The 10,750-nt window shown below is 42.2% G+C and overlaps 1 protein-coding gene across 1 annotated transcript in view; it reads right to left on the reverse strand.

The window, feature by feature from the left end:
• The window catches only part of gpm6bb (glycoprotein M6Bb), a 32,239-nt gene extending 27,859 nt beyond the window's left edge, over positions 1 to 4,380 (reverse strand). The window contains exon 1 of the mRNA XM_062402542.1: positions 4,245 to 4,380. Within this exon, the coding sequence (XP_062258526.1) occupies positions 4,245 to 4,248 (4 nt within the window). The 5' untranslated portion in view covers positions 4,249 to 4,380. The remainder of the gene's footprint in view (positions 1 to 4,244) is intronic.
• Between the last annotated feature and the right edge of the window lie 6,370 nt (positions 4,381 to 10,750).

Genomic DNA, 10,750 nt, shown 5'->3' on the forward strand with positions numbered 1-10,750 from the left:
TCCAGACCTGCCCTATATCAAAGTGCCCTGAACTGACTTTTCTTTTGATTTGTGGACACATAAATACAATAAACTTAACGCCACATTTTCTTTGGTGCCGTAGTAAATGGGGTCAGTGCTGCAGTGGGGCTGAAAGCCTGTTGAATGAGTGAGTGAATGTTCATCAGCTGCCAGGCCTGATCCCATTATTTTACCACAGGCCTTCTGGAACAGTCATCTGACTGTGAACAAAACACTGATACAGATCGCTGTTCCTCTACGAACATGCACAGATGCCAACATATTGTAAAACTGAAGAGAAAATTAAAATCAGGCCTTATTATGCACTTATTTGGCAGTTTAACCTTGGTAAATCGTGGGCGTTTTTGTTCCTGAAGCCATGCAGATAAGATAAAAGACAGATTGTATCTCTGGCATATTTCATATAACCCCAGGGTTCAGCTGCCTTTGCATATCTCAGAAGCTGTGCTCTTTTGCATTTAGTGAGTATTTTCAGATATTTAAATGCCGTCCGGTTTCTGCCATAGAGCAGGGGGACTGCGACATCTCCCTAAGAAGGGGGAACTTGCACGCACATACACATACACACACAAACACACACACAGTCATCCACTTTCATCCCTTCTGTTCAGCTGTGAAAAGGCTTTTAGTAAAAGTGATGACCGAGGCACATGCTTGAACAAGCATCCACTCTAAGGAACTTCTATTCCGATTATTTCATGTCACAATACTCAATGGCGCTCTTTGTCGGATGAGGAGTTATGAAGCTCAACAAATATAGATGACTATTCTGGCAGACCTGCAGTGCTGAAGGGGAACAAAAACATATATAGATAAAGGCAGAGGAAAAGCAGAGCAGCGACGATGAGCGAGAAATGCAGAACCGGAGAGACGAGGGGAAGTTCAGAGGAGTGGAGCAGGACGGGAAGCAGAAGAGGAAAGAAATCTTGACTGAGCTGAAGTGCCCTCTTTTCGAGAGTTGCTATGTAAGAGCGTCGTCTATTGTATGATTACCAAATCTTATGCCAGATGGAGAAAAGCCCAGAAATCATGTAACTGTGATAGCAACTTTCCCATTATGGTGAATATTTACTGTAATTATTTGCAAAGCACAGACAAAAAAAAGTCCAGGGGTTACTGATGGTGACAGGGAAACGTGGGGTAAGTTGTAGAAAAAGCTCCAACACAAACTCCATTAGGACTGGCTCACATTTTCGACTCTGGAAATTCAAGGAAAGCATGTTTTTGGAGTTAAGGAGAAATTCCTTTGATTCAAGCAAGGCAAAACAGCCAAGTTAAATTTTTTGTTCCAGACACCTCTGCAGTGACTCAGTCTCACAGTCCTGTGGTCTTCTCTGCATCTCTTGGAAGAACAAGCACGGAACCATGTGACCGACAGATTTTTAAAAAAACACCCGACCCCCTGTTATTGCTCATTAGTTTGACACGATGTTGATAGCAAACACCTCCGCTGGCTCAGCGCTAGTGGCCGTGGCTCTTTCCTCCCCCTCAGACTCCAGGATGAGGGGTCACGCCGCATGCTGTCCACCGCCATGTGTCGGTGACAGTAATCGCCGGCGATACATGAGCTGCATAATCAAGACACTTCACAGACATCCTTATATCCTCAAAAAGCAAAAGAAACGCTACTACATTAAAGACAAGCTGACACCTCGGAAACACGTTGCAGACACACATGCAAGAATCATTAGGACGGACACTGTCCAGATCGTCTTTGTGGTATGTTTGTGTGTGTGTGTGTGTGGGAGACTGACTGACAAAACTGTTAACACTTGACACCATTGTATGTACGCGAGCAAACGATGAGTCAGTAACAGCTGAGCCGCAGCACTACGGAGAGCTGTTTAATTAAAGACACATTCAAAAGTGTCAGCTGCAATTAACCCTCTTGTACTTGAATATACTCAAGAACAATGAGGTCACCTTTGGATCTGGTTCGCATACAGCCTTTCGAGGACCTTTTTCCACAAGGCCGCCACTCAGAATGAAAGACACCCGGAGCCGACGAGTTTCCATAAGGAAAAACAATCTTTCCTTCTTTCTTCTTCTCCTGTTTTACAATCAGGATCTGGCTCCGGGAAAAGTAGATAGTGTCCGTAATTTGCTGAATTTGGTTAGTTGAATCTCCTGTCATAGGGTAGCCTCGGATTTCAAACACATAATTAAATTGTCTCTATAATTTAAGATTGGAGAGATAGTTCATTTATTAAGACTTAGAGAGCTTGTAAACTGTTTTTTCAAATTATTCTGAAACGCTGCCAGGGACTTTAGTGGAAAAGAACTCTGCTTGTTTTGGACATGTTGTTTCTCTGTAGTTAAGAGGTCGCAGTTTGCTGCGAGGGGGAATTATTACACTTTTTTTCTGCAGAAATACGTCAGACTTTTTCTTGATAAAAGAAAGAACATGTTTATCTTCGGGCCAAAGTTAAAATATCCAAGTTGAACTGAAGCCACTTTTTTCCCCCTCTGTGTTTAGTCAACAGGGAGACTCATTGCATCGAATGCTGGTAATTGTCACAGGAAAGAACCAAACAAGATATTTGTGGAAAATGACTCCTTGTGAAGTGAGCTCATGTGGACGGAGGCCAGGTCATCCTCCCACACCCCTAACTCGGGCCTGTCCGCTGTTAAATCGCTCACGGCCAGGACAGAGGAGAGTGTCATCACCGGACCGAGGGTCTCCGTAAAAATCAAATCAGACATAATTTACATAACCTCTGAATGACATCTTCACTTCACAGCTCCACACACACACACACACAATCACTCTCCACACATCCTGTTTACATTGGGCTGAAGGGTTCCGTGCACACACATGATCGTGTCCTCTGTTTTCAAAGCCATTTCTCGTGAAACAGAGAATCCCAGCACAGCAGTGCCACATCTGTTTCTCTTGACACAACAAAAGCAAGTGTCCAAATCAATCTCCTGGTGCACGCAACAACGGAACCAATGACAAGCCTTCACTGGAAAGGGCCATAAAGAATCTTTGAATATAAAATGGGAGCTTTTTGCAAGTCGACAATGCACAGAGGTCATTTGCCATGCAGAGCAATATCTTCTGTGAGAAAGTCTGTGTGGGGGGGGGGGGGTCTAGTTCACAAGGCGTCCTCTCTGAAGCTTCCTGAGCTTCTCTCTCTCTTTCTACATTAAGAGCCGCTGAAGTTGCACAAAGGAGCAGCTCCAAATTAGGAGCACAAAGACGCCTCTGTGAGAACTTCAGAGCGAATTAATGACACTGATACACATTCTCACACTACAGTGTTCTTCCCCGGGCCTCAGCTGCAGCGCCGCAAACAACGCAAGCCCCTGAATGCAGCACAGAGCCAACGCAGAGGGTTTATAACCGACCTTCTCTGTCTCTTTACTGGTACAAATCTAAGTCAGGTGAAGGGTGAGGAAATGCTGGGAGTGAAAGTGTTCTTCCTGTGAGCTGTCCCATCTGGTTCACAGCTCATCGGAGATTGTGTTATTTTAAAAGTCAGCGAGAAGTTATAGTAAACATAAGTGCTTGCATTGAACGCCTCATTCCTGCAGAGCATCCCAGCCTCCAGGTTGGTGGGAGCACACATGGCCAACACTTGGGACTGATTTAAAGATGGGAATGTGTCAGCTCAGCCCCTCAGATAGTAATTAGCAACTGTGGCATAACACACCCACACCCACACAAACACACACACAATATGACTAATGCAATATGTTGCCTCTTAGTGTGTCCCCCCCAAATCATTGAGTGCAGTTTGGTCAGGAAATACCACAAAAACAACCTTTCACCTTTAAGACACTGATTCGAAATCACTCACGGCGGATCAATAATGATCAGTAACGATCACAGTGAAAGGTGCGGCCATGTGGGCACCACAGGACAGTAGTGAGGGACTGTGGACAGCTGATCTGGACTTTTCAACACCTCCACACAGACCCGAGCAGAGTTGACCGCGGGGATCCTGTCAGACTTAATCTCTCTAATCGCTTTCCTCAGGTCCTTCAGCAGACGGCTCTAATGCCGATTCTCCACAAACCGGGTCAGATGAACTGGTTTGAAATCAGTTCAGTTTTACGCAGCAGGTCGGCACGCCCCGACAGTTTGGAGCGACAATAACAAAACAACAAAAAAAATAGTGTGAAGCACGCTGTCCCCGCCACGCAAAGAGCGACTCTCGTCTTTAAAGCCGCGCAGACACTCACACATACACACACCGGAGCATTTGTTAGCAACTCACCCATGACTTCTGTTGTTGAAAGTTTCCCCCACAAAGTTCCCGATCGGCTGAAAGTTGGAGCTCCTGCAGCAGCTACACTGGTGATGCGTCCTGGGATGCGCACTGGCCGCCTGGCTGCTCCAACACCCGACGCTGCGTCCCCTTGGAGAGGCAGCCTTTAGTGACGTCACCACGGAGGAGGAGGAGGAGGGGGTGGGGGGTTTTACTGATGGAAGGAGGGAGCCTTCATCAGGAATTTGTCAAGGGTCCACTCAAGGCATCACGGTGCCCTATGAGCATGAGCTTTTGAAACCTAAATTAATTCGAAGCCAATTAGATTCAAGCATTGTCTTAATCATTATAATGAAAGGTTCAGTGTGTACGATTTAGATAAAAGGAATCTATTGGCGGAAATCATAAATAAAAATATAAACACTGTTCTATAAATTGATGGTAATGAGAAAAGATGGGGGCTAAGACGACTGCCCTGGGGTACTCATGTGTGCAGTAACTCAAAATGCAGCCTGTTGCATGAACTGTTCAGATTTCAAAGCAGCACTGAGCTTGTCCTTACAATTTCAATAGGGCCTCGCTGTCTGTCAGTGCCTGTCAGTGCTCGGCCCTAATAAAGGATTGTTTTTGCTATAGGGTAATCATCTAAATTGTACAAGTTGTTACTATAGAGCTGGTCCTCTCTACGGAGGCAGCCATGTTTCGAACAGGACCCCAAACTGGACAAACTAAACCCTATTTGAGTTTTTACAACAACAACTGAAGTCTACTACAGGTTCTCTCTCAAGTTTGGAAGGGGAGGGTGACGTGAGGGGTATTCCGCTGCAATATGCAACCTCACCACTATATGTCACTAAATTCTACATACTGATCCTGTAAAACTTGCATAAGGAAAACTTGTTTTAAACCGTGTATTTTCTTTTGTTGTTGTCGTTGTACACATGTGCTGCGCAGATTATGTAATGTCACTAGGTCTTAGTGGCATACCCACACCTGTTAACCACCATTTTTATACTGCCATCACCACAGAGGAGGAGCCCTCATCAGGAGGTTTTCACTGGTTCACTCAAAAGGTGTTCGGGCAATCCCGAGTTTAAAGTCCTCCAGTAAACAAAGGAGATATATGTCTGGATTATTTTAAACATCATCATCACATAATCTGACTTCAATCAAGATTATTCCATGCAACTCGAGACATAGATTTCTGTGAGCGACTGTGTTGTCCACAACAAACAGCAGAGAGAGATGAAGATAACGTTGTTGCTATGAGGTCAGCTGACGTATTTTCACAGGTCAGAGACCACGAACATCCAAGTCGCAGAACATAGTATTAGTTGTAAGGAATTTTGACGAGTTTTTTAAATGTGAGATTATGATAACTCTGCTGTCCTGTACTTGTACTTAATGTACATAAACCTTTTTCAAAAACTGTATTGCATAGGTTACTTCTTCATACCCAGTGTAAAAACTAAAATCTTTACAGCCACCTGCACGAATCAGGACAGACATTGTTCATCTATGCACATGAAAACTATAAGCCCATTGTCCGAGGAAGCCTTTATTTCTGCCCACATACACATCATGGGTGTCTGATCTTACAGATGTCTCTCATGTTTGACTTTACCTCTGTGATAAATGACAGCCTTTCACAAAGATGAAGCCTTCACAGAAACAATGCCAGTCATCATCAGTCCAGTGTGCTGGTATCCGGTATCCAAGGAGGTCCGAGAGCTCCCCCTCCCCCTAATCCAGTTTGAGTCTTTTCACTGTTGGCCAAGTGGGCATTTCTCAATGGGTTGTTTCATGGTCAAACAGGGCAACTGCCCAACATGGCTGGAACACAACAGCCTCAGAAAGACAAATATTTGACTGGACAACTTCAGAGTTTCACAGACACCATAGGTTCTCAAACGTACATATTTATTTTAAATCTAAATCCACAGTTTCTGTGTCACCTATTAGGAATATCTTTACACTTTTTAATTTTCACAAAAACAAATCTGTGTTCTACAAATATTTGACTGGAAATCTCCAGTTTTTGGTCGCTCATCATTCAGCATCAGTGTGCCTCAGTTTATAGATGATTCCCTTATGTGTGATTTACCACATACAGTAGAGGTGCAGTGCACAAAATGTTCTGCTGAGGCATCTTCAGTTTGTTGTCAGGAACAGCGTGGACAGGTCACCGTGTGGACAGGTCACCTTGTGTGTGTTTGTGCGTGTGTTCGTGTGTGTGTGTCTGTGTGTGTGTGTGTGTGTTTGTGTGTGCGTGTGTGTGAATAGAGGATCTGCATGGGAACATTCCAGCGCTGTGCTGCCTGTTACACACAGCTGGCAGACAGCAGGCATGCAACTGTTATTGGGGCGGACCGTGGCAAAACAAAACACATCAGACAAAGCCCTGTTTCATCTGACGTTTTAGTGTACATGTGGACATGTCACTTACAAAGAAATGCATAGAGGACGTAACAAGATCATCTGTAGACGGTTTGTTCAACAGGTGAAATACAGACGTTTAAAACACATTTTGGAAATATTTGGCAGATTAAACTTTCTGGACAAAGCTGTTAAAGCTGTCAAATTATTTCTGGCTTAAAATGTAATTTCATTATAATCTCAGACATACAAATTTGTACATCTGTTTCTATGTCCATTGCCTTCATGTCATTAATTCATTGTTGTAAAGTACTTTGAGCTGCTTTCCATGTTTAAAAGTACTAAATATAAATAGTTTGTTATTGTGATTGTTTTTCTTATTATTATCAGCAATATAAAGTAAATTGATTATTAATTAATATCGATATTGACTATTTGTCTCCTAAGCTTTTATGGAAATGTGTCATAGTGTTTTGTTTTTGTGTAACTTGTTCTCCTCTTGTTTTAATAGCGACTCGTTCAATTTCCATTTATGCTCTCTCTGTTAAGCGCTCTGTAACTTAACTAAGAAAATAGATCTATAAATAAACTTTATTATCAATATCATACTTCTGTCTGACAGTGTTTTCTTATAAAAGTGGGAAGAAGTTACAGCTGCAGACTGAAAGTTTCAATTTTAACAGTTTTAATTGGTGTTATGTTTCTAATAAATAAATATGGTGAAGCAGGGCTGATGTCAGTAGGCAGTGGAGGCACATTGAGGTTATCCTACAGCGTCTAGTACTGAATAAAGAAGACCTGCTGAACAGCCTCCATGGTTACAGACCAGTGAGAAAATGGCAGACACTGGGAATGGAGTCAAATTGAGAGGCAGCTTATAGGATATACAGAGAGAAGTTGGCATCACTTTGAATGCTGAACGACTTGATTGGACAGTACTGGCCCATGAGGAGTTCCTCGACGGGTCAGCTCATAACACTGCACAGCAGAACTTGTGTAACAAATCTTATTCCCACAAAGGATTATTTCCCCTGAGACACTGAGGTCTAGTATTGAGTGCATTGTCAAGATAATTTGATTGATCACTTCAGTTTTTCCGAATTCCTTTCTTGGTGTAAACAGATGTTGAGAAACGGGTTACTTTTAAGTCTGAAGTTTATCTCAAGGATAAGCTGCTAAATAAGTTGTTAAATAATATTATCAACTCATAAAAACATCTCAAACCTCAGAGACTAATGTCAAAGATGTGTCTACATGCTCTCTTCATTCAAACATAGCAAGCAAGTCAATGGAAAAAGATTATCAACGATCACAACACAATGTGGTTCTATGTAAAAACCAGATCCTGTTTGAGTTCAGGGAAAACTTCCTGATACTTTGACCTCGTAGTGAAGTGAACAACATGTGAGGTTTGAGTGTGGAATCAACATCTGGTTTAGTATTTGAGAAGAAGTGGAAAATGATGTTCCGCTGCCATCTCAAGGAAAATACAGAGGGAACATGTTGTTTACCACGAGCCACAAGTTGAAAGCATATGCCACCCAGGGACAGAATATGTTTGCGCTTGAAGCTCTCATCCAAAGTGTTTTACAAACACATCCTCAACATTTCAGGGCGTCTGATCATGTCGACCCTGAGAGACTCACAAATGGCCTCTAATTTAGAATCTAACAAAATAAAGGTCATATCTTTGAGGAGTTGTATCTTTTGTCAATCTGCTGGAGGTTCTGCAAACACAAAGCGTCAACAGTGCTTGCGGTGACCGGCTGCAGCGGGTCAAGGGGAGTGATGAACATGTAAGCAGCACTGAGCTCGTGTAATTTATCGCTCCCTCCGAGGCCCCAGGCAGAAGGCGGTCAAACAAAAAAACAGCTTCACACACAACTGGGGGCTGAACAGGAAGTTGCATCCAGGCTAGTTATCTCCTCAAGCTTATATGTGCAGAAAGAGAGGATGTAAAAAGAGAACCGAAAATCAAGAGTGAGTCAAAACACAGCTCAGCTTCGGTGGAACGTCACTGTAAACTGTGTGTCACATTTCTGGTGGTGCTCAAGAACGAAAGGAGTTGGGAGCAGCCAGATTCAGACTCAACTTAACTTTGGGGCACGGAAAAACAAAGAGCAACTGTGCACACCCTCGTAACTCAGCCTGCAGAGATAATTGGGTCATTGCAGCTCATTCGGGATGCATCATTCGATCCAGCATTGATTGTGTGCTGAGGATAATTATATTGATTCCATCAGTTTTTCCAGATACCTTATAGGGGTAGAACAGATGTCAAGAAACAAGGGAAGAAAAGTTATTGCACACACTCAGGGATAAAGACTCACAAAACACGGGTTCAGGCTAACATGTTTGTATGATGCATCATGAAGTGTCAGCTGTGATTCGAATGTTCATTGAACCGCCTGCAGAAACTAGACAGGAAGGGAAGTTGAAACAGACGTGGATCAGATTTACTCTCTGAGCTAAACTCCCTCTGGTCTCCTCCACCCTCCCATTACTTGTTGGCTGGCAGCTACTGTAAATTAAAGTTGGTAGTTAGTCAACAGTAAATTAAGAAGTTTTTTCCACTGACGACATGTTTTGTGTGAGTCAGTTTTTTATTGGTTAAGATCCTTTAAATTGATTCTGGTTACTGAACTGGTGACAGTTTCCAGGTTAGTCTATACTGTGCTGCCACCTAGTGGGTCCCATTATGGTGGCTTCAAGGTGTCAGATGTAAAAAACTCAACATACAGTATTTTCTCAAAAGTTTGAGTTATCCTTTTGCCTGGAACATTGGAAAAATTCTGAAACGTTCAGTAAACGTTCAAAAATGTTTACTAAACGTTTCATGATTTGGATTTTAATGATGTTTTCAAGTTTGTTTTGTCACATAAACACGTGGTCTCCTGCCCCATCCAGGAATATATCAAAACTCTTTTTTTGTTGTCAAATGAAGGTGATGTATTCAACCTGTATTTTTCTGCTTCGCTGGAAATAGAAATTAGTTTGTTTTACCTGTTATAAAAATGTAGTCCTCTCACTCGTTATTTGATTTGAACCGATAGAAGTGAAGACACATCCATGTGAAGAACTCAGCCTTTGTTGTCCTTTTGTCAACAGATTACGCTGCATTTTCAATTAATAAATGGCATAAATGTGATTTTTTTTCTTCCCATCACACATGTTGAAAGTCACCTTTCTCCCGAGGATGCCTGTTATGTTACTTGAGAGATTAAGAAAGCGGCGCGCTTGACTTTACCTGAGGGAAATTATCAGCTCCTTGGATGACAGGAGACTTATGTCATTTGAATGGTATCGCCTCCGAGCAGCTGCTCTCCTGTTGACTCTCCTGAGTCCTGGATAAAAGCATGTAGTTTGTGTGTGTGTGTGTGTGTGTGTGTGTGGGTGTGTGTGTGTGTGTGTGTGTGTGCATGTGTGTGTGTGTGTGTGCTTTACATCTCTATCCCGTTTCAGCTCTTAAGATTTACATTTATGAAAAGGTAATAGAGATCCACTGTACAAGGAGCTGATTGCTGGATTATGAAAACCTCGCTAACATTTATTTCACATTCATTTTGGGGGAAATTTGACTGATATTAGCGCAGGATATTGTGCTGATATTTGTTCGATGATTCAAAAGTATTTTTTTCTGATATACACAAAATATTTGTGAGTCCTTTTAGTGATTCTTTTGGAGAGTTTGCAGATTTATTTTTGGATACTTTCTTTTTTACGACATTTTGTTAACATTTTTCAGACATTTTGTTATATTTATTTGTATGAGGTTATTGTTGAATAATTAAATCACACTTTTAGTCACCAAATCAATATATTGAATAGAGTGTGGATGGACAACCTTCAAAACCTCATCTGTTAACACTTGTCTTTGAAACAACCGTTCCCAAAGCAATTGTGTCATATTGAAGAGCAGCATAATTCAAGCTTTGTATTGACCTAATGATCCATAGTATCTATTTGCTGACTGACTCTCCACCGGCCTTCATCATAATGTCCCTACCACGTCTTTCCCAAACTCAATGTCTATATCAATCAGACATAAAATCATCCTTTCATGTTTTAGTCACTTGAATACATTTGGTGACCTTTAAACGGAAACACTTCAGTGTGGGTTTGTACTCACGTCAACAAAG

This window comes from Platichthys flesus, chromosome 13 (genome assembly GCF_949316205.1).
Source record: "Platichthys flesus chromosome 13, fPlaFle2.1, whole genome shotgun sequence".
Classification (NCBI taxonomy): domain Eukaryota; kingdom Metazoa; phylum Chordata; class Actinopteri; order Pleuronectiformes; family Pleuronectidae; genus Platichthys; species Platichthys flesus.